This window comes from Macadamia integrifolia, chromosome 10, assembly GCF_013358625.1.
Source record: "Macadamia integrifolia cultivar HAES 741 chromosome 10, SCU_Mint_v3, whole genome shotgun sequence".
In the NCBI taxonomy this organism is placed as follows: domain Eukaryota; kingdom Viridiplantae; phylum Streptophyta; class Magnoliopsida; order Proteales; family Proteaceae; genus Macadamia; species Macadamia integrifolia.
In genome coordinates this window covers 27,479,840-27,506,265 of record NC_056566.1, presented here as the reverse complement: position 1 = coordinate 27,506,265, position 26,426 = coordinate 27,479,840, and the positions used below count along the sequence as shown (strand labels likewise).

At 39.2% G+C, this 26,426-nt stretch overlaps 3 protein-coding genes across 3 annotated transcripts; all 3 read left to right on the top strand.

The window, feature by feature from the left end:
* Positions 1 to 471: 471 nt before the first annotated feature.
* Positions 472 to 4,238, top strand: LOC122090750 (putative FBD-associated F-box protein At5g53635). Its single transcript, XM_042660453.1, has 5 exons — positions 472 to 652; positions 789 to 2,014; positions 3,220 to 3,387; positions 3,490 to 3,531; positions 3,618 to 4,238. The coding sequence occupies exons 2-5, from the start codon at positions 998 to 1,000 to the stop codon at positions 3,945 to 3,947; spliced, it is 1,557 nt and encodes a 518-aa protein (XP_042516387.1). The 5' UTR covers positions 472 to 652; positions 789 to 997; the 3' UTR covers positions 3,948 to 4,238.
* Positions 4,239 to 16,349: 12,111 nt separating this feature from the next.
* On the top strand, positions 16,350 to 17,821 carry LOC122091206 (putative pentatricopeptide repeat-containing protein At1g03510). Its single transcript, XM_042661054.1, has one exon. The coding sequence runs from the start codon at positions 16,409 to 16,411 to the stop codon at positions 17,693 to 17,695; it is 1,287 nt and encodes a 428-aa protein (XP_042516988.1). The 5' UTR covers positions 16,350 to 16,408; the 3' UTR covers positions 17,696 to 17,821.
* A 1,689-nt stretch (positions 17,822 to 19,510) lies between these two features.
* LOC122090631 (putative FBD-associated F-box protein At1g61330) lies at positions 19,511 to 21,849 on the top strand. Its single transcript, XM_042660268.1, has 3 exons — positions 19,511 to 20,889; positions 20,988 to 21,152; positions 21,226 to 21,849. The coding sequence occupies exons 1-3, from the start codon at positions 19,993 to 19,995 to the stop codon at positions 21,535 to 21,537; spliced, it is 1,374 nt and encodes a 457-aa protein (XP_042516202.1). The 5' UTR covers positions 19,511 to 19,992; the 3' UTR covers positions 21,538 to 21,849.
* The last annotated feature ends 4,577 nt before the right edge of the window (positions 21,850 to 26,426 follow it).

The following is a 26,426-nucleotide window of genomic DNA, read 5'->3' as shown; positions in this document are numbered from 1 at the left end:
CGACGTTTCGTGTCAAAAATAAAATTTTCAGTTTGTGTCAAAATGACGTTTTAAAACAAAAAAATATGTTTGGTGAACCTATTTCAGGAATGATAACCCTAGTTTTCAGTTTCTTTTGTATTTAGAATGAAACCGAAATGATGGAATAAGGTTTTTTTCTTTCCATCATTTTGCGTTTTTAGCATTTTTTTTTTCCTTTTTCGTTACCAAAAAAAAAAAGAAGAGAAAAACACTAAGTTGATACTAAACTCTTTATCCCATTTTTTTTGTTTCCATATAATAGAAAAAAGTCAAAAATGTTTTTTTAAATTACTACCAAACGTAGCCTAGGAGAATTGGTTAATAGATAGAAAAAAAAAAATAGAGTAATTTAGTCATTTAGAAACACCATGGGAGCAAGAGATATAAAAGTTGAAAAGTTTGAGAGTACCAGAAAAAAAATTTAGAGGTAAAGGGCTTTGAGTAAATATTGGCCGAGGATAGGGGAGTAATGGTAACTGCATTGTCCCTCCAATTGTTGCATCTACACGCTATCACTGCAGCGTCACTCTCACTCACCCACGAAATTGGAACAAGGTTGAACGGACTACGCTGGTGGCTACGTCACCTCCTCCAGACCTCCGTTCTGCGGTGCCGTTGAGGCCATTTTCAGGTTCTTTCTCTCAGTTCTGTTGTAATTGATTGATTGTTTATATGGTCAGGACTAAGGAATCAAGATCCCTTGTTAGATATACATTATTCGATCCTTTCATGAATTAAACGAAACCCGTCGTTTGTCATTTTTGCAGAGCGGTTCCTTTGCTCAAGCTGGGGATTGGGGAGTAAAAGACCCTAGCCGAGATGAGATAAACCCCTCAAGAATCAATGGTTCGGTCCTGACCGTTTCCTTGGTTGATCTCTCATCTTTCTTCTTGTTGTTCTGTCTCTATCGTTGTGGGTTTCTTTGATTTTCGCTTTTTGAATTCCTCTTTCAAGACCTGAACACAACTGGACTAATATGGAAACGAATTGGGGAAATGGGAAGAAGGAACAGAACGGAGACCGTATCATCAATTTACCGGATCCAATTCTCCATCAGATACTCTCATCTATCGACATGAAATGCGTTGTTCAGATGAGTATCTTGTCAAGGAGATTGAGAGACCTGTGGACTTATCTCCCCTATCTCAATTTCGATCATGAGCTATTCCCCATTGAGGGTAATAATAAGAAGGAATACTTCATGGATTTTGTGGATCGGGTGATTTTTGCTCGAAATGGGGCTACCATACAGAAATTCCAACTCTTTGGCGGTTCTTACTGTGATTTTGATCGAATTGATTCATGGGTTGGTGTTGCAGTGAGGTGCAAAGTACAAGAACTCCATCTCAATTTCTCTACTAGACGACCTGTTTTGATGTTACCTCATTCCCTTTTCACTTGTAAATCGTTGACTGTACTAAAGTTCAATCTGGGTTCAGACTCAAATCGCCCTGAACTTATACTTCCTGATTCGTCGGCTTTAACTGGGCTCAAAACTCTACATCTTGGATCATTCAGTCTAGTGGATGGTGAGTTGGCTGGTAAGTTCTTCTCAAGCTGTCCAGTGCTGGAGACATTGATCATAACGAACTGTAGCCTATTGACCACCACGAAAGATCTTCACATTTCTGCTCTTCAGCTGAAGAAGTTGGTGATAGAAATTTCTGTTGAGGATTATGAGGGTTTTGGGCATATTCAGATTTTTAATGGTCCAGTTGGGTGTAAGATTAAGATCTCTGCTCCGAATCTCACGTCATTTAGGTGCAGAGATTATATGGCTCGAGATTATACTATTGAGAACATTTGCTTCCCATACAATGCAGATATGGATTTGATTTTGAAAAATCAGCTCGACAATGAACTTACTGCCCTACTTTCTGACAGTAATGAACTTCTTTCTGAGAGTAAGGAAATACATGCAAAATATGTGGTTGATTGGCTTGGACGGTTCTATGATGTGAAAGCTTTAAGTTTATCATCCTTGTTCATCTGGGTATGTTTCTTTTCTCTCCAGTGGGAAATGACATAGAAGTCTATGCACTTTCACATGGATTCAAATAATAGGGGTGAGTGGGTGAGAGTTGGTTCACCATTAGATTGGTCTGGCTGGGGAGGTTTTCCGTTTTAATGATAGATGGCTGTAACTAAGTGATTTATTTTTCTGGTTTTGGAGTTTTCTTCACTCTTATTATAAACAAGGTACTTCACTAGAGATCTCCTAATAGTTACCACTCTGTTGCTGACTCAGTTTCCTGCTACCACTACTCTGCTTCCAACTGATCATTACTAATTGACTCTTGCTTCCATTACGTGAAAGCACACAAGCAGGCATGCCAACCCAGGGTATGGCGTCGGAAGTTGAACCCTGGAGGTTGACCTGTGACAGTTTCAATGCTCTTATGGCAGGGTTGTCGCACCGAGATCGCATAGAGTTGGCATGCTACCACTACTCTGCCTGAGGGAGTGAGGGGAACCATTGCTCTTGTTCCCAACCGATCATTACTAATTCACTCTCGCTTCCATTACCTTGTGCAATTAACATTCAAAGTTGTGCTTATCTACTTTTCTTTGGATGATCACTTACTAACTCTCAATTAAGTGGTGAGGGATAAAAAAAAGCAACCCAGTGCACGAGGCTCCGGCTAGTGCAGGGTCTGGGAGGGGCAAGTGTACGCAGCCTTACCCCCTGCTTTGCAGAAGAGGCTGTTTCCAAGTTTCGAACCTGTGACACCCAACTGACGATGGTTATGCACCTCCATTATATTGGCTATATTAACTTATGGTCGTGCACTCATGCTTGTTGGCTGTATTGTTCTAACCCATCCCAGTTGATGAGTCTAGAGTTTGGAAACTGTTTATCACCAAAGCTCTTGGGAGAGTACTCTTTTCAAAGTTGCATATGGAATTCATGGTTATCAGTGGGCCTGCAAGATAGGAAACAGTTAAGGCCATAGGCAAAAGAAAACCGTTCAAAGCGGTTTTTTGTTTTTGGGTTTTTTTTGGGGGGGTGGGTTGGGGGAGTGTTTTGTAGAGTATCTTGCCTGTGCATAGGTTCACAACATGCTACATTACAAGATGTTCTGACTTGCATGTCTATCAGCATCATATAGTTCTTTGTTTATTGTGACATTACCGGAATTTTTTTCTGTTTTTCTTTTGATAACTGAGGGGATTTTTCTCTTCATTTCCATTTGCCAGGTTATCTCAGATGTCCGTGGTATAATAGAAAAAGGTCTACCTGCGCCATTTTTTGATCTTAGGTATCTGAAGGTGAAAACAACCCTTTATGCAGTTACTATTCGTGGAATACTTTACTTACTCCCAAGGTGTCCTTGTATAGAGTCCCTCGTCTTTGAAATAGCTGGGGTAATGTTCAAAAACCTTATACATGTTCCATATCTTTGAATTTTTACACCATTACTTTACAGCTTCAACTCATTTGGACTTCAAATTTGTTGATCATTCCAGAAAAATTATCGTTTGTCTCAAATCTACCAGTCTTGGGATGAGGTGATAATCATCAAATTACTAATGAATTTGGTTGCAACAATCTTTTTTAAGCTACTGTTTTAACATGCGTTTTCTTCTTGTTGTAGGCAAAATTAAATATACCAGCTAAACATTACTGGGAATCACTGTTTCCATCACAGTGCTCATTAAATCATCTCAAGTCTCTAGAGATTTGGAATCTCTTTGGATATATGCATGAAGTTGTACTGCTGAAATTTTTGCTGAAAAATGCACCAGTCTTGGAGAGACTGACTATCCACCCATCAGATGAATGGAAATATGATGAAGACAATAGATTGGTAGAATTTGGTAAGGAGTTACAAACATTTCCAAGGGCCTCTCCAAGTGTGAAAACCTTGTTATTAAGTCCACGCAGCAAACCGAGGCCCTGTGTGCACCGGACCGCCAACGAATAATTGGGACCCCCACCCCAGGCAGAGTTAGTGAGCCGTGTAATAGGCGATTATTTCACTCGGTTCGGGGGGCACTTGAGTCAGCCGCGTGCACCCGTACTTCTTTCATTCCCCACCACCCATGGAAAGGCCTTCTTTCTCGGATCAAGGGATTCCTATGAAACGGATTTGGCATCTGATGGTGAGGCCTATGATATTTCTAGAACTTAGTAGTAGACTGTACTTCCATCTTTTGTATATTGTGATCAAACAATATTTCTTGTTAATATGTATGGTATTTCCCTATTATTTGACTGTTTCACTGTTCTTTTTGTCAGTAACAAAACTCATTTATTCAGATAATTTCACATATACATGACTCTTAAAAGTAGCTCATTCTTTTGGATAATTTCACCTATACATGGCTCTTAAAATTAGATTAACACAACTGTTTCTGATCATTTGGCGAAGTTGAGGTGCTTCCATCCCATATTAGAAGATCTTTATAATCTCTCTGCTCAAATTATACTCTTTTCCTTTCTTCTGACAGAGAAACCCCTTCCACACGAATGATCCGTTTGGTGTATTGGCATCTGCACCACCTCCCTACGGGGAATAGGTGATGGATGGGTTACATTGAGATGGAAGGGAGTAGAATTTCTCTTTGATTAGTTGAAGGAAAAGAGTTGCTGAAAGTGGTACCAAATTGAAGCCATATTCATTATAAGTCTAGAGTATGAGCAAAACAGGGCCGGGTGGGCCTAAGAAACCTGAACTCAACCCCAGGTCTCCAAAACAGGGCCGGGTTGGGCCTTTGTAACCTCAACTCAACAACCCCAGGTCCCCAAAACAAATTCGAGGCCCAACCCAATCCTGCCGGTTCACGCTCAAGCCCAACTCTACCAGGCTCAGGGTTGGGCCGGGTTAACCTTGGCTCATCCTTTTTTCTCTTCCCTGCAAAGGGTCACAAATATTAAGCTTATACTTATTAGGGGGAGATGTTAAGACTTGGCCAGTCCTTGTCCACCTCTAATCCATAAATTTGTAGTAAGCAAGGTTGTCAATTTAGTTATAAGATAGACCTTTTAATCCTTTTAATCGTTTAGCATCACCACATCTCCCAGAAAGTGTATAGGGCAAATTTTGGCTTAATTATTCATGATTGCTACTGTATCTAAAGTTCTTATCAATACATGAGAGGAGACACAAAGGCACCCTATGTAAATAACAGCGGGGAAAAGTTTGGCCATTTGGTCGTCCTAGCTCAATAGTTAAGAGTATGGCTTGTGTAACATATGATGTGGTTTAAGTCATACAGACTGTTAAGTATGTCTCGAACTCTTGAGTCGTTTTGAAGATTGACCCGCTTCGACATATTTTGGTGGTAACCCGAATGGAAAGTTTTCTGAGATCAGTGATGGTCTCCGGGCTTAAGCCGATAGTTTGACCTGATCTACTGTGACCCTCTGGGTCCACCCGCGACTTGGAGTATATAATGTACTGTTGTCTTGTTGAGAAAGTCATTGTATTTGGGGGGTTTATCGAGCTAGGGTTTCAGGGCAAGTTTTCTCATCGTTGCTTGGGTGTAATCTCTCTTCTGCATAGTGAAACATCTTCTACTTTGCCTGAGAACGTAGCACACCACATTGGTATGTGAACCTCATTAAATCTTTCTGTCGTGCGGATCTTTTTGTCTATTTGTTTTCATATTTCTTGGTGTTTGATCTAACATAGACACATGATGTGGGCCTAGCGGAAGGGGAACACTATTGCTAAACACAACAATAGATCAGGGTTAGAATCGGGTTGGGCTGGGCCTAGGTCTCAACTCAGGCCGGTTGGACTAGGCCAGGTTGACTCTCATAACCAGGTTAGACATCGGGCTCAGGGTGAGCCAAGCCGCATTTGGGCCGTCAGGGCCAAACTTACACCCTTAGTCTAGGGCTTGTCCCAAGTATGACCTCTGAAAGAACTGTTTGAAGGAAAAAGATCCATGTGCTCGATCCCATTTAACTGAGACTTCCTTGACTTGCCCGTGTGGTGCTATGACTTTTCCTTTTATTCTCACTTTGCCTTTTCTTTTGTTTTGCATGGATCCATGTAGCTGACCTCATTAAGTCGAGATAAGATTGAATGTTGTTGTTTTCGTATTCTAAGGTGTCGAGCATTTCGAGAATCGCAATCCATCGGGATTATATTTTATGATTCAGTATTTAGTGCTCAGCACCATACGGTGTCGATCAAATCCTCTAGGGCCTGACGTGGGGCATGAAGAAATAAATTTGCTGCGCTTCAAAGTCGAAGATTTTTGAGAAGAAAATAATGTTTGTAATGCTGTGGGATATGAAAGGAATGGATAAAAAAAGAAAAGAAAAATATAATAAGCACAAGTTATAATTCTGAAACCAATGATAAGTTTGTCTTTCTCTCTTTTACAAAAAGTTTCAACTTTTTTTCCTTGTTCTTGCCAACCAACTATAGCATAAGCGATTTGCCTTATAGAAACATCTAAACTTATTTTTTTCCCTGTTCTTGCCAACCAACCATAGCCTTAGGGATTTGCTAACCTTATAGAACAGGGAAAGTATATTCATCAATGACAGGGTTCATAATATCACTGTTATGTTCTCGTTGCCCTTCTAATGCTATTCGAAGGCTTCGGTCCCCCTTACTGTGGCTGAAGGAAAACCAACCCAAAGATAGAAGTTGTTTTTCAGCCTTTGTACTGGGCCTGAAGGATCATGAGGCTTATGGAATCAATGAGATTAGCATTTTCAATTATATAATCTAGCTTTGGTGGCCTGGAAGATGTTTAATGAAGACTGTCACACAATTTGGGTCTTAAAAATGATTATTCAATGAAACCGTGAAATAATGTCACAATTAAAGAAAGTCTCAGTTTTTTCTTTCTGTTTTAGTTAATGAAGTCTTTTTTTTTTTTTTTTTTTTTTTTTTCGCTTGAGGTGTGGGAAGGGGGAAAAGAGATATAGTATGGATGTTATGATGTGGTTTGTGATAGGATAAGAAATAAGCGAACAATCTTTTTCTTCGCCAAGTGGTTAATATTCACCGTGTGAATAGTAGGGTACAAGGGTTAAGTAGACAATGTTTTTCTTCACGAACACTAGGATAGCCTAGTGGTGGTAGCTTCGGCTTGTGGAACCGGCACCCATGGGAGGAGGTCATGGGATCAAACCTTGTCGCACGCATTGTGTGAGTGTGTGTATGTGTGTTTATTTTATTCTGTACCCACCCGTGGTTGCCCAGATGGTTAGGGCAAACTAAGAGAACGTCCAAAACAAAATGGGTAATACAATTTGATCAAGATCTAAGTTTATGATGTTAAGGTTCAGTTGGCATGTTGTGTAACAAGATTAGAGAGAACCTGGACATAAGCATCCTGTTTCTAAAGAAAAAAAGCAACTCAATGCATGAGGTTCCGGCTACTACAGGGTATGGGAGGGGCAAATGTACGCATCCTTACCCACTGCTTTGCCCATTGGTTTGCAACAGAGACTATGTCCAAGTTTTGGACCTTATGACCAACATGTTGCAATAGTTCAACTTATTGGGGCAAGCTTAAGATACTTTGGCCCAGGCCTGGGTTGAGACATAGAAAACCCAGCCCGACCCTAACCCGCCCTGAGTCTAACCTTAATTATCATTATATTTAACTAATAATCTTTGATCACTCTAGTATACACTATGACTATAATGTATTTTTAAACCCTAGCTCCTTAACCCCTCTGCTCTTTCCAAATGCAAAAATCACAGAAAGTAGAAACCCTTGAGGCCTTGAGGTAGGCTCTCGACTCATCCCTCTCCCGATGTCTCTCCCCCATCTAGCGATCCCTGTTTTGAGAGATGAAAGACTGAAGAAGGAAGAAGATTGCCTTGATTGGCTTCTCCCAATCTCCTCCGTCTCTGTTTTGACAGATGTAGAAGGAAGAACATCTCGCTGCCCTTTCCCTTCATCCTTCCCTTCTTTCCTAAGCCTTTGAAAAACCGACAAGAGAACTTCATTAGTAGAAGGGACCCTTTATCTTTAGACTCTTAGCACATACCAACACTTTGAGGAATTTAGGGGGCGGAGGATCAATTACGGTCAATTTTTTTCAAAGTTTGAAGGGAGCGGAGTTGTTTGAAGCTAAATGGAAAGAAATTGGGCCATGTCATTAATAAAGCATGGCATGCCAATCTTGCAAGCTCCACCTGTTTCAGATTCAACAAAAAATATAGGAATGAAGATTATAGAACCAACATTGGAAGTTAAAATCAATGCAATTTATAGATCACTTTAATATGGAATAGAAAGAGAAGCTACCATAACTGTAATTTTAATTTTTCGTAACTCAAAAGTGACCCAACTGTTTTTTGTTTCTCATGATCTATGAAAAGTAAGCTTTTTTTAACCAACAAAATAAACCCTTTGGTCCCTCCAAAATTTGATTTGAAGCCTTGTTTAGGACCCATGAATTTTGTTGTTGTTATCGTCGAAAGCACATTGTTTTAAACATTGAAATTGGGATCCAGATCATTCCTAGCCAATTCCGGAATCCGGTTTGGATGAACTAAAATAGATCCGTTAGGATCAATCCAAGATTGGTTAAGGGAATCCTTAAAAAAATTCTGTTTAAACCCTCTAGAGACCCCACCCCTGCCCCTCCCTCTCCTATTGCAAGTCTGCAACCCCTTGCCTCTCTCTCTCTCTCTCTCTCTCTCTCTCTCTCTCCCGCCCTTCCATATACTCCCCTCTCTAAGACAATGAACCGAAATGCTTGAGGCCTTCCATGGCTACATTTTGATTGCCTCAATTGGTAGTTGATCAAGTCGTTATCATATCAAATTAAACCCTAAATTACTGCTAGAACAATGGTAAGAAGGGACCGAATCCACGAGGAACTGGAAGGCTAAATTACCTAAGATGATGTAAAGTGATTTCAAAAGCAACTATCTAGAATGAAATTGAAAAGAGAATACAAACTAATGAACAAATAAAAATCGATTGAAGGAGAAGAAATGTTGAGAGAAGACTGCCTTCAAGCTTGAAATCTACATGGATCCTAATTAATTAGTTACTGGTGCACACTTCGGTTCATTAGAGCTAAAGCCTAATGATACCACACACTAATAATTGCGAGTTATCCTAATTATAGTTTGAAATCTATTCTTAGCTTAAGCAAAATTTAGGCAAGTCTTTTGGCAGAATGAGTTCAAAAAAGATCTTCAAGAAATTAAAGAGTGTAAATCATGTCATTGTTAAAAACTAAAATCATTCCTATCTCAATAGAATTAAAGGGCTTAGGGAGAACCTCATTGAATGGATTTAGCCCAATAAATGTTTGCTACTTCTCACAGGGGTAGTATTGAATTGAAATCGGATATTTAGAAAGCATATGACTCTCTTTCATGGGACTTTTTGTTTGCGGTTTTAAGTTAATTTGGGTTTAGCCAACAATTTATTGATTGGTTGCATCAGTTATTCATTATGACAAAAGTAACTATCATTTGTAATAGTGGTCCAATGGGTTTCTTTGGAGTGAAAAGAGGTGTATGCCAAGGTGACCCTTTCTCTCCCATATTATTTATATTGGGGGAGGAATTTTTGAATAAAGATTTACGGCATCTGGCAAATATGAGTAAATAAAAATTGATTGAAGGAGAAGAAAATGTTGAGAGAAGACTGCCTTTAGGTTTGAAATTCACATTGGTCCTAATTAATTAATTATTAGTGCACACTTCGATGCATTACAGCTACAAGCCTAATGATACCACACTCTAAGAATTATGATTCATCCTAGTTAAATCTTATCTTGTCGATCACTATCGGCTTTTGCTTATACTTAGCATGCTTAGTTCAGTTAGATATAGGCTATCATCGTCACAACCATAATCACAATAAAAACCATTGCTTGTATAGGGCACTAAAAGAGATATTTCAATGGATACTTAAAAATCACTAACAAAGGAGGAAGCGCCCTAAGCATGGTCTGAAATCATACCATTAGGCTTCCTTCCAATGGTTGCTCTGGTTCCTTCCTCCTGCAGTGAGGTAGATCGCTAAAGAAGCTATTTCCTACCCAGAAAGCGAGAAAGGGAACCTAATGTTCCACCCATTGACTGGGAAAAATAGTGATAAAATCTCATTTCTTTAGAAAATATGAATCACATAAACAAATCCTCTAAACTAAATTAATCAATTAAAATCATTTACATGGAATTGTCTACATATCAAGCAATCAAGTGCACTACAAATCAGAATTTAATTAATCAAGTTCAAAGCTTCATCTACACCTAAAGACAGAAGATACTTAGCCACTCATGGGGCTAATTGAGGGGCATCAACAACGACAATCTCCCAAAGAGACATGAAACGTAGGTGAAAAATACAATATGGAATGGGAGCAGTGACTTTAATGATGATGGAACACTATTGCGATGGCAATGATCTCTGCGTAATCTTGTCCAAGGCAAACCGTCCAGAAGAAAGAGAAGAAAAACGATGGAGAAACAATCCTCAAATAAGGAGGGCATGAAGGGGAGAGAGAGAGAGAAGCGAGGCAGCAATAGGGACGTGCAAGTGATGCCTGTCACAAATGCATTTTTACATAGGGATCTCGATGAAGAGACCTATATAATGCCTCATCCTGGATATCGTAGAAAGGGCGAGACATTTGTCTATCATCTACACAAGTCTCTTATATGGCCTTAAACAGGCATCTCACCAATGGTATTCTAAGTTTTCCATAGCTCTATATGCTTATAGTTTTTAGGATTCTCATGTGGATCATTCACTTTTCATATTAAACTAGGGTTATGCCACTATTTTCGTCCTCTTATATGTTGATTATGTGGTTATTACTATGTCTGATGTCACTCTCAGCCACGATGTTCAAAGCATGCTTCATCGTTAATTTCATATCAAGGATCTCAGCCAACTGAAATTTTTTTTTAGGAATCGAAGTTGCTCAGTCCTAAAAGGGCTTATACCTTTGTCAATGTAAATATATGCTTAATATCATGAAAATTGGAGTAGCCACCTAGGATTTGGGCCTAGGACCTGGGGTGTGGGCCCATTCCTAGCCCAAAATTGACTTGGTTTAGTCCAAAGGTTAGGATAAGAGTTAGATTATGAAGTTGAGAAGGTGTTAGGCACCTGTTTCACTCGGTTGGACCGATCTTTCTATTAGATACTTAAATATGAATATTCCATAATATATCCTATAATATACATGACTAAGTATTTAATTAACGAAATTATACAAATACTATATCAGATAAAAAGTCTACATTAGTCCTACTCTGTTGAGAAATTATACTTGATCTTGACCCTTGTTCCGGGTCAAGAGGGGTGGGGCCATGTTGATATGCACGTGCTTTTGATGAAGGTTCCTGACTCAATGGGAATGATCTCAACCACTTGCTCCTCTTCTTTGCAGAATCTAGGCCTTCAATGACACCTCAAAAATCCTGCACACTACCAAAAATTTTGGCTAAACTTTGACGCTTAAAAGAAAAGCTAGGGCCAATCGGGTAAAGTTTCGGCCTTGGATCGAGTGTTAGGCTAGGATAGGTCCCATAGATCGGCTACAATTGGAATGAAGGAATGGGATAAAAATGAAAAAAAAAAAAAAAGTGGCCTGATGGTTGGGTGAAGGAATAAACTAAAAATGTAAAAAATGGAGGCTAATGATTTGGGAATGAACATTCTCCACACTCTTAGCTCTCTCACACTGAAATGGGAAAGCAATCATGAGATAGGTGGATGGTCACTCCATATTCCTTTCACACTCTCAAAATGGAAAAAATGAGTGCTATTGATAGGCTTTTGGACCCATCAGCTCGGACTTTGACGGACCTACCAAAAAGGATATCTTTTTTTGGCTTGTCCGCCACTCAAAAAAGGCAGCAATTTTCATGGATTTGGGGCTAAAACAGGTAAAAAAACATGGGGGGAAACTGGTGGGCCCATGAAAAATCTGGTGAGCCTACCAAAAATCTAACAGGTTTGGGAGGAATCTTAGGCTAAAATAGGTCTAGTCTGTCTTATTTTAGGGTTTCTAACTTCCGGGAGTGATTCCGGGAGATTCGGTGGTTCGATTTTTTTGTGCATATATCGTCAAAATCGTCTTTTCGAGCACTATCCAATGATGTGGGGTTTGAGCTCTTCTTCACTCATAAAAAGTGGAGATTTGCAATGAAGGATTTTTTCCCTATTACAAACTGGGGATATTCTGATAATCCTTATTCATACCATTCTCGCACCATCAGAGAGTACTTAGAATTGATTCTTTAGTATACAACATATTAATATCATGTGCCATAAGACCGGGCATGATTTTTCTATGAAGAGATCTCATGTTGGATTAGGGTTTTGGGTTACTATTAGGTTTAGGTCTTTATGAAAGGCCTAGATTCTATTCCGATGTAGATCATGAATCTCGACCATTCCCTGTTTATCATCATTGTTGGGGCTGGTGCCAAAATTGGGTGTTTACACACTAATGCTAGGCTTGCTACTACTCCCATGGAGCTCAATTTAAAGCACTTTAATGACCTGGTCAGTTTTCTACATGATGCATCTCCTTATCGGAGTCTGGTGGGCCAATTGATCTATCTTATAGTGACATGCCCTAATATTGTTCATGCCGTCAATATTTTGATCCAATTTATGCACCAGCCATAGAAACCCCACATTGAACAATCCATCACTTTTTACGTTATCTTTAGTTGACTACGAGCCAAGGGCTTTATTATCCGGCCGATTCAACCTTAGACTTTCAGGCTTATTCTGACTTGGATTGGGGTAGCCGTTCCATGACTCACTAATCGACGACTAGTTATTGTGTCCTACTAGGTTCTAGTCTTATCTCTTGGAAGGAAAAATAAGCAAAATAAACTTTCCCATTCTTTCGCTGAGGCTGAATATCATGACATGGTCATTGCTACTTGTGAGCTGCTATGGTTGACAACTGTATTGCATGACATTTGCTTGGCCTATACAACACTGATTCCATTATACTGTGATAATCAGGCCACAAATGAACAAAAACAGATGAAGATCAATTGCCATCTCGTTCGTGAAAAATACCAACAAGGGCTCATTCAAACATCCAATATCACATCTCACCTCCAGCTGGCCAATCTTCACAAAAGCTCTCGATCAAGACCAAATTCAGTTTCTAACATCCAAGTTGGGCATTCGGGATCTCCATGCACCAACTCGAGGGGGAGTCTTATAGTCCTTATCTTTCAAGCTCATCCTTATCTCTCCACTTCAACATTCCTTTAATGTAAATTCTCAATATTGTATCTTTCATATAAGTTGAAAACATATTAGGATATATAGATATGGTTGTATACATTCCCCTACTGGGATTGACAATTCAAGTGCACAATCCATTTTGGATTCTTCAAGTTAATAAGAATATATACAGTGATAGTCAATGGGATCAGCTTTGTTCTTCCTGTCACTTATGCCCTACGAACCTAATCTAAATGGAAACTATTTTAATGAATGAATCTCTCATGCTTTAGTCTATTGACTTACATGAATTCTTTCGTTGGATTATATCTGATTTATAGACACCATGGGGGAGTTTTCCATTTTCTTCAAGAGATCTTAGACCATCATGATGGTATACTTATCATGGTCTATGTGAAACTTACTCATGAGTCAGTTTTCGAGTTTGAAACGTTGAATATATTCCTCCTGAAATTTGTATTGTGGTGTTCTTAAGGTAGTTGGGACGACATTGATCGAGGGAGAAGAATAAGAGAAAACAACAAGAGAAAAAAAACAACAAGAAAGAAGAACAAGAACAAGACAAGGGCAAGCTGGGGTGGGCTCCGCCCGAAGCCTTAACCCAAGCCTGACCATGACTCAGAGGAAAAAATTCCTAGCCCTAACCTACCATTAGGCTTAGGGTATTTCAGCCTAGGCCATATTCGGGCTCAAGGTCGGCTTGGGGCGGGCTCATGTTGGCAGAGCCAAACTTGCACCCATAGTTTCACAATTATATCTTGAAAACCACATCACCACCTGTGGTGGGAATTGTGGACAGACTAGGACAAAAAAATGGCATCTATCTTCCTAAATGGAATAATAATGAAAATGATTTTAGATATCCAAAATTTTCAAATTATAATGCCACAAACCAGAGTACTAAAAAAATGTATCTCAAGGGTTCAAGGAAGGAGCAGAGAGGTTGGGCTGCCTAGGCGATAGCAGGGGAGGGTGGGACTAGGATTCTAGGGGTAGAGTGGGGCATGGTTGCAGTGTATGGTGTCAAGCTCAATCGGGCCTAGTCAGGCTTAGCCAATTTCTAGGGCTGCACTGTGAATGCATGTTTATCTAAACAAGCTCAGCTAGAGTGGGCATGATACGGTTGATAATCGAGTCGATCGGTCTCAAACTTTAATCGGGCTACCATAAATGGGTCTTAGTCGGGCCTTAACCTGGTTATGACTTATTTAACTTCAAATGGGTTTTAAACGGGTCCTCTTTAAAATTAGTCTCTTAAATGTGCTTAAAGAGGAATAATGAGGCAAAGATGGACATAGTAAAAAAAAATCCACAATGAAAATTGATTAAGCCAAAGATGGGCAAAGCAGCTAAGTTACTAAGGTACTCGGTCTTTAACTCACGAAACTCAAATCAATTAAATTATATGTTTAGCAAGCATAAATCAATTAAAAATGCCTAAAAAAGATGAATGTTCAAATAACAATCACCGCCATCTCAACTGTACATATCACATAACCTTAGCACTAAATACAAATATTATTAAAAAAATAATAATAATACAAGTAGTCTTAAAAGGGTCGGTCTAGGTCGAGCTTAAAGGAGTTGGTTCAAATTGGGCTTGTAAATGTGCGGGCTGGTCGGGAGCCCATCGGGCTAGGTGGTTACACCGTGTATTACCTGTTTATAAATGTGTCGGGCTCAACACATTTATTAATTGGACATGTTTAGGTCGGGCCATAAACGTGTCGGACTTCGTCAAGCCAACTGATGCGGGCCTGGAACTGACACCCCTAGGGGTGGGGTGGGGTTGGGCCATCTAAGTGAGGGCAGAGGAGGACATGGGATGAGGGGTGGGGGTTGGAGGAGGAAGAAATAGAGGTGGTGGGTGAGTGAGAGTGTTCATGCGGAGAAGAGGATGGTGTGGAGTGGGACTGGGAGGTGGCAATGGCAGTGATGGTAGTGATTAGGGGTGTAAATTTGGCCTGACAGCCCTAACCCGCCCTGAGCCCAAATAGGGCCTGGGCCAAATTTTCTAACCCTGAGGGCTGGTTAGGGTTGAAAAACTGAAACCTTGGGTCAGGGTTGGGTCGAGCCCGGGTTGAGACCTCAGCTCGGCGCAACTCGGCCCAACCTGACCCTAATTTTTAACTCATTTATATAATGTGTTAGCAAAGTAGCAAACCCTAAACAATAAACACATTAGCAGCCATGGCTGCCACCCCTCAAAAGTAAGAACGACCTTCCTTTTCCCTCCTTCTCCCATCTTCTTCATCACATCTCTCACTTCTCCTTCCTTCTCTCATCTTCTTCATCACAATGATCGTCTCACCACATCTGACACGTATTGGAAACTCCTACTCGCATCCGTAACAATCAGTCATATAAGAAATTTAGAGAGAGAGAGAGAAGAGAAGAGCTCTACCCCCAGCGAAATCCAAGTCTAAAACCCCTCTCTGGCCAGCAAAATCTGCTTCTGAAACCTTCTTAGCAACCTCACATCTTCAAATCAGAAGACTCCCCTCCCAACGACTTCTTCTTCTCACAGTACAACGATGGTTCCAAAGCAAAGATCCAAACATCTGAAATCCCCTCTCCCTTCTTTTCTCTTTTTTTCTTCTCTATTTCATGTCTCTGTTTCTCTTCCCTTTCAGCTAGCAAGAAACCAGCTTCCCCCTAAGTATTGGCAACCTTCTTCCACCAGCCACAATGGCTACATCCAGTAAAGATTCCAAGCAAGGTGATAGAGTCAGGGCTAATCAGGGTCAGCCCGACCCAACCTTGAGGGCAGGTTAGGGTTAGATTTTTCAGGCCCTGAGTCAAGGTCGGGTCGGGCCCGAACCCAATAATGAAGATGCACGGTTGAGTTAGGGTTTTAAAAAACTCGGCTCAACCCAACCCTGTTTCACTCGGCTCAACCCAACCCTGTTTCACCCCTAGTAGCGATGATGGTGGTAAGGGTGGTGGTAATTGAAGGTACATTTGGAAGTGGTGATTGAGGGTATATATTTGAAAATATGAAAATAAGTATCCCAAAGATAATTGGGTAAATGACACATGGGATACAAATGCAAAGACCTTCGAGACAAACACTATACGTTATAATGGAACATGCTTATTGAATATATTATATATATATATATATATATATATAAATGTTCAATCTTACTTTTGCAGCCTGACCTTATCATTCTTTTAATTTTGGAATCGGGTTCTCAATGAACCATAACGGTTTTCAGACATGGGTTCCCACAGCGCCAACCATCAACGCCTGCTTCATTACACCAAGCTCCTGACGTCCCATGTAAACCAAGGCCGCCACGAGCAAGCTCTAATACTGTTCCGCCACATGAACGCCTCACCTGAGCTTTCGCTTGACCCTTTCGTCTTCCCACTTGCACTCAAGTCCTGCGCGGCCCTCAACTTCCCTCATCTTGGCACAACCATCCATGCCCACACGACTAAGTCTTCTCTCCTCTCCAACCCATTCGTCGCCTGCGCTCTTGTTGATATGTATGGTAAATGCGTCTCCGTATCTTCTGCCCGCCGACTGTTCGACGAAATTCCTCAACGAAATGTTATTGTGTGGAATGCCATGATTTCTCTTTTCTCTCACTCCAAAGATGTCTCAAATGCACTCCACTTGTTTGAACTCATGGATGTTTCGCCAGATGCATCTTCTTTCAATTCGATCATTGCCGCTTTGTCCGAATCAGATGATGGGTCTTCTAAGGCACTCGCCTTCTATAGACGAATGCAAGATTCACATGTGAAACCAACTATGTTTACCCTTCTGGCTCTGTTGCCTGCGTGTGTTGATGTAGCGGCTTTGAACCTGATTAAAGAAATTCATGGCTACTCTATCAGGAATGGCATTGATTCACATGCTCATCTAAGTAGTGGCCTCGTAGAAGCATATGGCCGATGTGGGTGCCTTTTGTATGCACACTACATATTCGAAAGAATGACTACGAGAGATGTTGTCGCATGGAGTGCCATGATCTCAGCCTACGCATTACACGGGAAGGCTGAAACTGCGCTTGCTATCTTCAGACAAATGGAATTAGCAAGAGTAAGGCCTGATGGGATAACATTTCTGGGAGTGTTTAAGGCTTGTAGTCATGCTGGGCTGACCAACGAAGCCCTGGAATACTTCGAGCGAATGCGTACGGATTATGGTGTAGAAGTGAGCAGTGACCACTACTCCTGCTTAATTGATGTTCTTAGTCGGGCAGGGAGGTTATATGAGGCCTATGAGGTCATAAAGGAGATGCCAGTGAAGGCAACTGCGAAAGCTTGGGGAGCTATACTAGGGGCATGCCGGACATATGGAGAAGTGGAACTTGCGAAGATTGCCGGGAGAAATTTGTTTGAGATAGAGCCTGACAATCCTGCCAATTATGTATTGTTGGCTACCATTTACTGTAGTGCAGGGAGATTAGATGAAGCAGAGAGTTTAAGGAAGGAGATGAAGGAGAGAGGCGTGAAGAAGACACCTGGTAGTAGCTGGGTTGTGTCTCATGACTGATTCATTATCTTGTAAATGGAAGACAATATGATTTTTTGAAAGCAAAGGAAATTCTTCTTATGTCCACCATTAAAGAAGTTCAGAGATGCTTTAGAAAGAAATAGCTTTCTCAGTATCTTATGAGAAGAGCCAGTGTCCTTTTAATATAGGGAAAATTACATGATTATCCACTTTTGGGTTTCCCCTTATAAAATTATCCACAAAAAGTTTTGGTTAACAAAAATACCCAAAATTGGGTTTGGGTTTACAAAACTACCCACCCAAAGTTTAAGTTAACAAAACTACTCAAAATCAGGTTTGGGTTTACAAAACTATCCAAAATAGTGAGTCTTCATCTTCCACATATAATCATGTATTTTTTTTAAACTTTGAGTGGGTAGTTTTGTAACTCCAAATTTAATTTTAGGTATTTTTTTTAACTTAAACTTTAAGTGGGTAATTTTGTAAAGGAAAACCCAATTTTGAGTATTTTTGTTAGCTGAAACTTTTCGTGGGTAATTTTGTAAAGGAAAACCCATAAGTGGATAATCAAGTAATTTTCCCTTTAATATATATGGATTTGTCTAATTACAATATGCTGAGAACACTGAATCATGACAGTTCTAATGAGAGCTAAGAGCTAACTAACTATTACAACTTGGTCTTCTGCTGATGTGGAGGTTGACGTGGTGGTGAGCTCTTTATCGCAGCTGATGTCATTCATTTGCCATTTTGGATGGGCCCAGCCCCATAACTCATTTCAACATTTTTTTTTCTTTTGCTATTACATTCTAAGGATCTACTCAAGGGGACTTTACTCATACACACTTGAGAGGGGGGGTGGGAATGGGGATACATGTGACAGGAGTCGATCCTTAGATCATCCACACTCTTGACCCCTGCTCTTCAAGCAGAAGCTGCAACCAGTGCTATGCATTGGATCCACAACTCATTCCAACTCATTGCATTAAATTACACAATAATTCCACTTTAGCACACCACCTCCACGTTGCGCTATTGCCAGCTTATTAATGGGATCCAAAATTATCATTGTCTTGGAATGTCTGCCCATTGGGTAGAATTCACTAGTGAACTCGAAAGCCTTTGTAATTTTTGCTCTCTAAGATTTCATATTAAAAATTAGGGCCGACGTTGGGCACGTTTCATAGAGCTAACGGCTCCAACCAATGGCAAAGGACACACATGGTATGTGCATCATTTCCATGTGGTGGGGGGAGATCGACCAGGATCCTCAACACGCATTTGACAGCTGGAAACATGTTAGCACACACCCCAACACACGAGCACAAACTCCAAGGGATTCTTAGCCATCGGAATTAGGGTAGAGGGTTTCCTAAAATGTAGTGTGGCCCCTACACCAGTGCGGGACCAATGTGAGCACACAGAGAAGTATCAATATTAATGGGATTTTCATTTTTCAACAGCGTGGGGAAGTCATTTCACCCCTCCCTATGTCTAGGTGTAGAGACCATGCTGCCTTCTAGACTTTTTTTCCCATTACAAGTAATTTACTATTATATAATAATAAATCTCTGTTCTACCTAAAATGATACTAAAATCTCTTACCTATTAAAACATATAAAAATAAGTCCAAATCAACATATTTTCTTAAAAAATCCGGTCCAATATCTCTCTTTCATGAGTCGTCAAACAAACAAACAATATATAGTCATGTTATACAGAGATTTTGTTTATATATTGGGTCCTCTCCCCCCCCCCTCCCCCCTCAACCTTTTTTTTTTCCTGGTAAGCAGATATTGAGTTCTGGTTCTATCTGTTCCTCCTGCTTCTTTGGGAATTGGTAGTGGTGCCTTGTCTTGATTCTCTTCTTTGGTTGATAGGTGTGTTCTTCTTTATATATAGAATTTAAGAGAAAAGGAATTACGATAACAATTTAAGAAGATAAATATTTTCTTTATAAAGTTACTACTAATATGTTCTCTCTCTCTCTCTCTCTCTCTCTCTCTCTCTCTCTCTCTCTCTCTTTCGTCATATCAGAAACAGAGACTGAAATTTCCTCTATTGAGTTTCGGTTCAGTCCGAAAGAAACAAGCAAGAAGCGCTCCTCATTTGTCTACTGACACCTTCAGATATAGAAATAGAGAATGGGTTGCAGGAGATCATCAATAATTGTATCGGACTTGCTAATTCAAGCTTCCCTTAAATCTCTCTGTTTTTCTTTATTTGGTGTTTCTTTCTTTGAAGAACCTCACCTTATTAGAGAGATCAGAAGAAGAAGAAGAAGAAGAAGAAGAAGAAGAAGAAGAAGAAGAAGAGGGAGATACTGCTAAGAAAATATGGTTGTGGGTCGTGAGGTATGGCCAAAGAGAATCCAGAGAAGCAGGGGAACTGATGACCTTAGTGAAGATGTTCTTGAGATCATATTCTCATATTTGCCCATAAAGTCTGCTGTGCAGATGGGAGTTCTATCTTCTAGATTCAGTAATTCATGGGTCTATTGTCAAAATCTTGATTTTGGCAAGAACTTTGCACGAGGCCGGAGCACAGAGGATTTCACAAGAATAGTTGATCAGGTTCTGAATCTCCATTTAGGCTCTAAGGTATGTACATTCCAATTATTCTTTGATCCAAGACAGAAGATCCGACAAGTTGAGGAATGGATACGTTTCGCTGTAAAGAAAGGAGTTGAAGAGGTTGATATAGATTTCTCTCCAGGGAAGAACCTGAACTTAATTCCTGATTTTCTCTTAGATTGTGGATCACTGAAGGTTCTAAGATTAAATTTCTGTGAGTTTCTTAGGCCCTCTTTCAGCTTCAATGGTTTGCTCTCACTCACCACTCTCTCTCTTACAAGGGTTGGCATCACTGACAACATAATCCAATCTGTGTTCAATTCATGCTTGCTTCTAGAGAACTTAGATCTGAATAAGTGTCTTGGAATTCGGAATCTCGGAATTTCAGCCAAAAATCTTAGGAGGTTCAAGGTGTTGAAGGTCACAGATTGTTATAACCTATCTTTGTTGTATATAGATGCACCAACTCTACAGTCACTGCATTATTCCGGAAAGGTTAGGAGGTTCATTTTCTCCTCCAGTACATTGAATCTAAAGTATGCAATGCTTAATTTCTCTGCTTCAATGTCCAAAGGGATTGAGGAGAATCTTTACATGAGAAATCTTCCATTTTATTTAGCTCATGTCAACAGTCTCACTGTCACTAGTATTTTCCTTCAGGTTGCCTTCTTCAATTCTTTTTAATTTCATTCAACTTTTGTATGAGATCTTAATTCTAGTATAGTAGTATTGATTTCCTGATGATGATGTGAATTTAGGGACTATCTCCCAAGTATGTGGATGGAGAATTTAGAGCTATTCAAATCCGTTTATACAACTTGAAGGAATTTCAACTGTTGATGGAGAAAAGCAGTTACTGCAATCCGTTCGACATTGTTATTTTCCTGAAAAACTGCCCATTCTTAGAGAGAATTATTATAGATGTAAGTGTATTCTTTCTTATCTTTTGAATTTCATTTCTATAGTTTATTTAATCACCTTGAACAATTATTACAGCTCAAAGGATTTTCATTCCACTGTGGGTATTACTGGGAGCTATATGGGAAGAAGCCACTAGTACAACTTGATTGCAAATTTCATAACCTTAAATCTGTCAAGTTGAAGGGTTTCAAGTTTGAAGAGTGTGAATTGTTGTTGCTGAAGTTTGTGTTAGAGAAGGCTATTGTGTTAGAAGATTTGTCTCTTGTGCCTGATTACAAGAATAGAAAAACTTGTGCTGCTATGATACAAATGTATCACCAGTTATTTCTTTCTTGGTGTGCATCTGCAAAGACTAAAATAGTTATATCAGAGAACCAAAAAGACTGATGTTTATTTCCTGCTACGTATTCTCGGTCTTAATCAAGTGAGGAACCGAAAATTTTGAGAAAGCCTGTCAGTGTTCTCCTCATATATGTATACTCTTATCCTCATGGAAGTATTGGAAGCGACTCATCGGTGAAAAATATTTCCTAGTCTTTGGTCATTCAATCAGATTGAGAGTGTAACAAATCTTAAATGTTCTGTTCTCTGTACAGATATTGTGATATAGATAGATCTTCTGAGGCTGTATTTTTTCAGCTTAAAGATATATTCATACTTGAATATGAACCATTTCAGAGTTGTATCCCTTAAACATGATAGTAGGAAACAAACAGGAGTTAGGTAAGTATAAATGAATTTTTTAGTGCATCCTTCTTCTTCTGTCTAAATTTCTTATATGCTTATTGAAATCTTGAAATTCAGAGATTCTGCCTAAAAATGTCATTAACTTTATTTATTCTTTCCTTTCCAACCCTCCAAGAAGAGCTCATCAATGTCTCTATTGCTTGAGCAATCTCACTAAGAAGAAAAATTTCCCAAGGGGAGTATGGCCAAGCAAACAATGTATGTGACTCTGAATAAAGTACAAATGATGTTGCACCAAATCAAATATAGATATCAAGCATTAGGATGAGAAAATGGGCACTCACCAAAGGGATAAAAATGCTTGTACTTGAAAGATATAAGTGTTCCAAATTAACACCAATTGTATCTCAAAGTAGGGAACTAAATGGAAACTACCTTGGACTCTGAGGTCTAGAGACTAGAGTCTTACATTTGGGATGATTTCTGATTGAGATTTAAAAAGTAACTGCAATCGTACGGATTAGTGTGGCTAACGGGTCGAACACAAGGAGAGCAGCCACTTTATTTTTGGCTTCTTAAAGTAATGCGAAAGTGAACTAATTAATTATAGTGATCGACTTCTAACTACCACCCTAAACCAATGCATCTAAGAATTTAAATAATCAAACCACGCAGATAAAAAGTAACTAAACTTAAAAACTAAAAATAATAGGATGGTCTCTGGCTAGGAGGGGTAGAATCAGTGCATACACTAGCCGTGAACCTTGGAGGAAAGAGAAAACAATAAAGTAAAGACTAAAAGTAAAATCCTAAGTTAAGAAGGAAAGGGTAGTCAGAAGAGGGAATGAGAGGGGGGAGAGAAGACTTATGAGAACTTCAATAATTGAACTTGAAAATTTGGTTGAGATTCGAAATACTATCAGTACTAAAAGCCAGATCTGGAATAAACCAAATCTGAAATTGCTAGTACTAGAGAAGACAAATCTGAACTTGAAAGAGATGCTCCACAGCTTGTTCTTGTCACTTAGAACTAAACCTAGAACTCGAAAGTAACTTACAACTGAATAAAATAAAACCATGGACATAAAATAAACTTGCATTCATTAAGTAGAACTCCATTACATAAGTGCATAAGCCAAAAGAAAAAGCAAAGAACTAGAGAAGAACTAAACCTAGAGGACAAGAGAGACAAAAGAAAATCCTACGAGAGAGTGGTACACTCCTTGCTTGAGTGTGTTCCCTATATAGGGGATGGGGGTAGGGTCAGGACAACAAGTTGGTTTCCTAGTTGGAATCTAAAATACTGAGGTGACAACAAGAGAGAATGAAGAGATAAGGGAGAGAAAAGAGAGGGAAGAAAAATCGTATAAAACCAGCATGTGCAACAAGCTTTTACATGTAAAATTAGAGACATGGCACCCGATAGTCCTTAAGATCTTTAAAATACAAAACCAGCAAAAAGAGAGTAAAACCCAAGGTAGCTCCATTTTAAATATGTAAAAATACATGTTTTACTACATAAGACTTCACACATAAATGTGCTCATCAGAATTCTCCCACATTTAAACTTTGCTAGTCCTCGAGCAAAACAAAAAGAAAAAGAATAAAAAGCAAAAACCTAACTCATTTTAGTAGAAATCACAGTTACACTTAGTATGTGCAACAAGCCTTTAAACCCCTAGATTACCCTAGTGGACGAGTTGTGTCTCATGGGTGTTTGCAATGAATATACACACAAAATTCAGAAAAGAAAAGCAAATCCAACCTTGGCTAAAGGTAAGGGCCATACCAATCCGAAGCAAAGATAATTCCTCTTACACTTGATCTAGGGACCCCCACACTTGAATTTTTATTACCCCATATCAATTCCAGGCACAAGCATATTTCTTAATTCGGAACTCACCTTGTCTCTTCCAAAACATCATTATCTTAAGGCAAAACCACTTGTGAAGTAGTAAGGAACCAAGGACTAAGGCGTTGGATTGTTTTCGACCAAACATGTTACCAAGGCATTGATGACATTTGCACAAACTTTCTATTGTGTTTTTTTTTTTTTTTTTTTTTTTTTTTTTTTTTTTTTTTAATAATGAACTCTATCCTACTCCACTATTGCTGGCCTAAATGACATGATGGATCAAACACCAGACACCCAAGTTACTATGTAGCTTCGCTTTTTGCATATGCCCACATAAACAGTGATGCTAGAGTTCTTTCAAAAATTTCCTCCCTAAGAGTTTTGATCAAGACACCACGCTTCCTGAGGTGCAATGCTCTATCTAGTTCTAAGAGAGTCAACTCTTACTATTTCTTTCCACACTTTATTTAAAATTTTTTATTCATCAACTCATGCCCATCAAAAAATAAAGTCTCAATTCCAAATCAAGAGTATAAGGAACCCATAGGCTTACATATGGTCCAACACCGCAAAACAAGGGTTTCTTATTTTCAAAAGAGAGTCTCGCCTCAAGACACAGGCTTGTTCCTTTGTTCTCAATAGGGTTTTTATGTGTTCAAGATGGATACCATAATAAAAAATTCTTACTCTCATACATCAAGCAACTGAATGGTATGATCATTAACCAAAAGCCAAAGTAGGATTTCATCCTTAGCAAGCTCAGGAAAAAAAAAAAACAAAGAAAGAAAGAAAGAACACCTAAAAAAAAAAAACTAATTTCCCTCCCCCACACTAAAGTCATGCAATGTCCTCAATGCATAGAATGAATTAAAAGCAAAGCCAATGCAAGGGGGGTCATACCTGAGTAAAAGTCAGTTAGCTGTGTAAAGAGGTTCATGAAGATCCATGACCTCTTCACTAGTAGCAGTAGGAAGCTCAAAGAATGGTTTTAGACACGAACATTGACCTTGAAAATTGCACCTTTGGTTGGGTTCAAAACCTCAACAGCACTGTAAGAAAAAACAGTCTGCACAATATAAGAACCATCCCAACGGGATATCAACTTGCCTAAAAAAATATACAACTTAGAATTGTAAAGCAAAACCTTATCACCAAGAGTGAAAGGCTTCCTAAGGATTTATCTATCATAAAAACACTTGGTTTTCTCCTTATAAATCCTAGTATTGTCATAGGCATCATTCCTAATCTCCTCTAACTCTGTTAGTTGGAGTCCTCTATGAGTATCAGTAGTAGATAGATCAAAATTCAGTTGTTTGATAGCCCAAAACACCTTATGTTCTAACTCAACCGGTAAGTGACATGCCTTCCCATGCACTAGACGGTGGGGAGATTGACCCAAATTGGTCTTATAAGTAGTCATATGAGCCCACAAGGCATCCACCAATCGATTAGACCAATCCTTGTGATTAGGGTTGACAGTCTTTTCTAAAATTTGCTTAATCTGCCTGTTGGATACCTCAACCTGACCACTAGTTTGAGGATGATAGGGTGTGGCCAGCTTATGGGTGATCCTATATTTCTTCATCAAGGCCTCGAAAGGCCTATTGTAAAAATGTGCACCCCTATCATTAATAATTACACGTGGTGTACCAAAGCGGGAGAAAATGTGCTCTTTCATAAACTTGACCACCACTTGTGGTCATTAGATTTACAGGCAATGGCTTAAATCCATTTGGAAATATAATCTACAACCAATAAGATATATAAATTCCCAAAAGAATTAAGGAATGGTCCCATGAAATCAATGCCCCACACATAAAAAAATCTCAACAACTAGAATTTAGTTGAGGGGCATCATATTTCTCTTGGTCACATGTCCTAAAAATTGACAGACTTTACAAAGACTTGCAATATACAAAAGCATCCTTGAAAAGACTAGCCCAATAGAATCCACACTGTAAAATTTTGGCAGCAGTCTTTTTTCACACTAAAATTTCCTCTATATGCCTGATTATGACAAAAAGAGAGAATGAAATGCTGCTCATGATTAGGAACACATCTTTGGGTAATCTGATCCGAACACATCTTAAACAAATAAGGATCATCCCAGAAAAAGTGCTTAACTTGGGAATGAAACCTATACTTATTTTGGGTGGATCAGTGATCCAAAGTTGCACCTGAGACTAAAAAGTTGACAATATCAGCAAACCATGGTTCACTAAACACTGCAAGTAACTGTTCATCAGGAAAATTCTTGTGGACTGGAGAATCAATAGTCAAGGAATTGAGAAGCCAGGATAAATGGTCTGCAACTAGGTTTTCACTTCCTTTCTTATCCTTAATTTTCAAATCAAACTCTTGCAAAAGTAGAACCCATATAATGAGATGAGCTTTAGCATCCTTCTTCTGAACAAGGTATCTAAGAGCAGAATGATCAGTATACACACCACCACATGTGACCCAACTAAGTAAGATCAAAACTTTTTTAATACAAATACAATAGCTAAAAATTCTTTTTTAGTGGCAGTGTAGTTCAATTTTGCATCATTTAAGGCCCTACTATCATAGTAAATGACAGTGGGTAGCTTTTTAATCATTTGTCCCAAAACTGCTCCTATGACAAAATTAGAAGCATCACACATCAGTTCAAAAGATTCATTCGAAATAGGTGGTTGAATAATAGGTACATTGGTTAACTTCTGCTTAAGTTACTCAAAGGATTTTAGGCATTCTA

Bases quoted from the DNA above. Each gene is read 5' to 3' on its own strand.
- LOC122090631 (XM_042660268.1), top strand. From the start codon at position 19,993: ATGGTTGTGGGTCGTGAGGTATGGCCAAAGAGAATCCAGAGAAGCAGG. The intron at 20,890-20,987 runs GTTGCCTTCTTC...ATGTGAATTTAG, and splicing joins TCACTAGTATTTTCCTTCAG to GGACTATCTCCCAAGTATGT. The intron at 21,153-21,225 runs GTAAGTGTATTC...CAATTATTACAG, and splicing joins TAGAGAGAATTATTATAGAT to CTCAAAGGATTTTCATTCCA.
- LOC122090750 (XM_042660453.1), top strand. From the start codon at position 998: ATGGAAACGAATTGGGGAAATGGGAAGAAGGAACAGAACGGAGACCGT. The intron at 3,388-3,489 runs GTAATGTTCAAA...TGATCATTCCAG, and splicing joins TCGTCTTTGAAATAGCTGGG to AAAAATTATCGTTTGTCTCA. The intron at 3,532-3,617 runs GTGATAATCATC...TTCTTGTTGTAG, and splicing joins TCTACCAGTCTTGGGATGAG to GCAAAATTAAATATACCAGC.
- LOC122091206 (XM_042661054.1), top strand. From the start codon at position 16,409: ATGGGTTCCCACAGCGCCAACCATCAACGCCTGCTTCATTACACCAAG.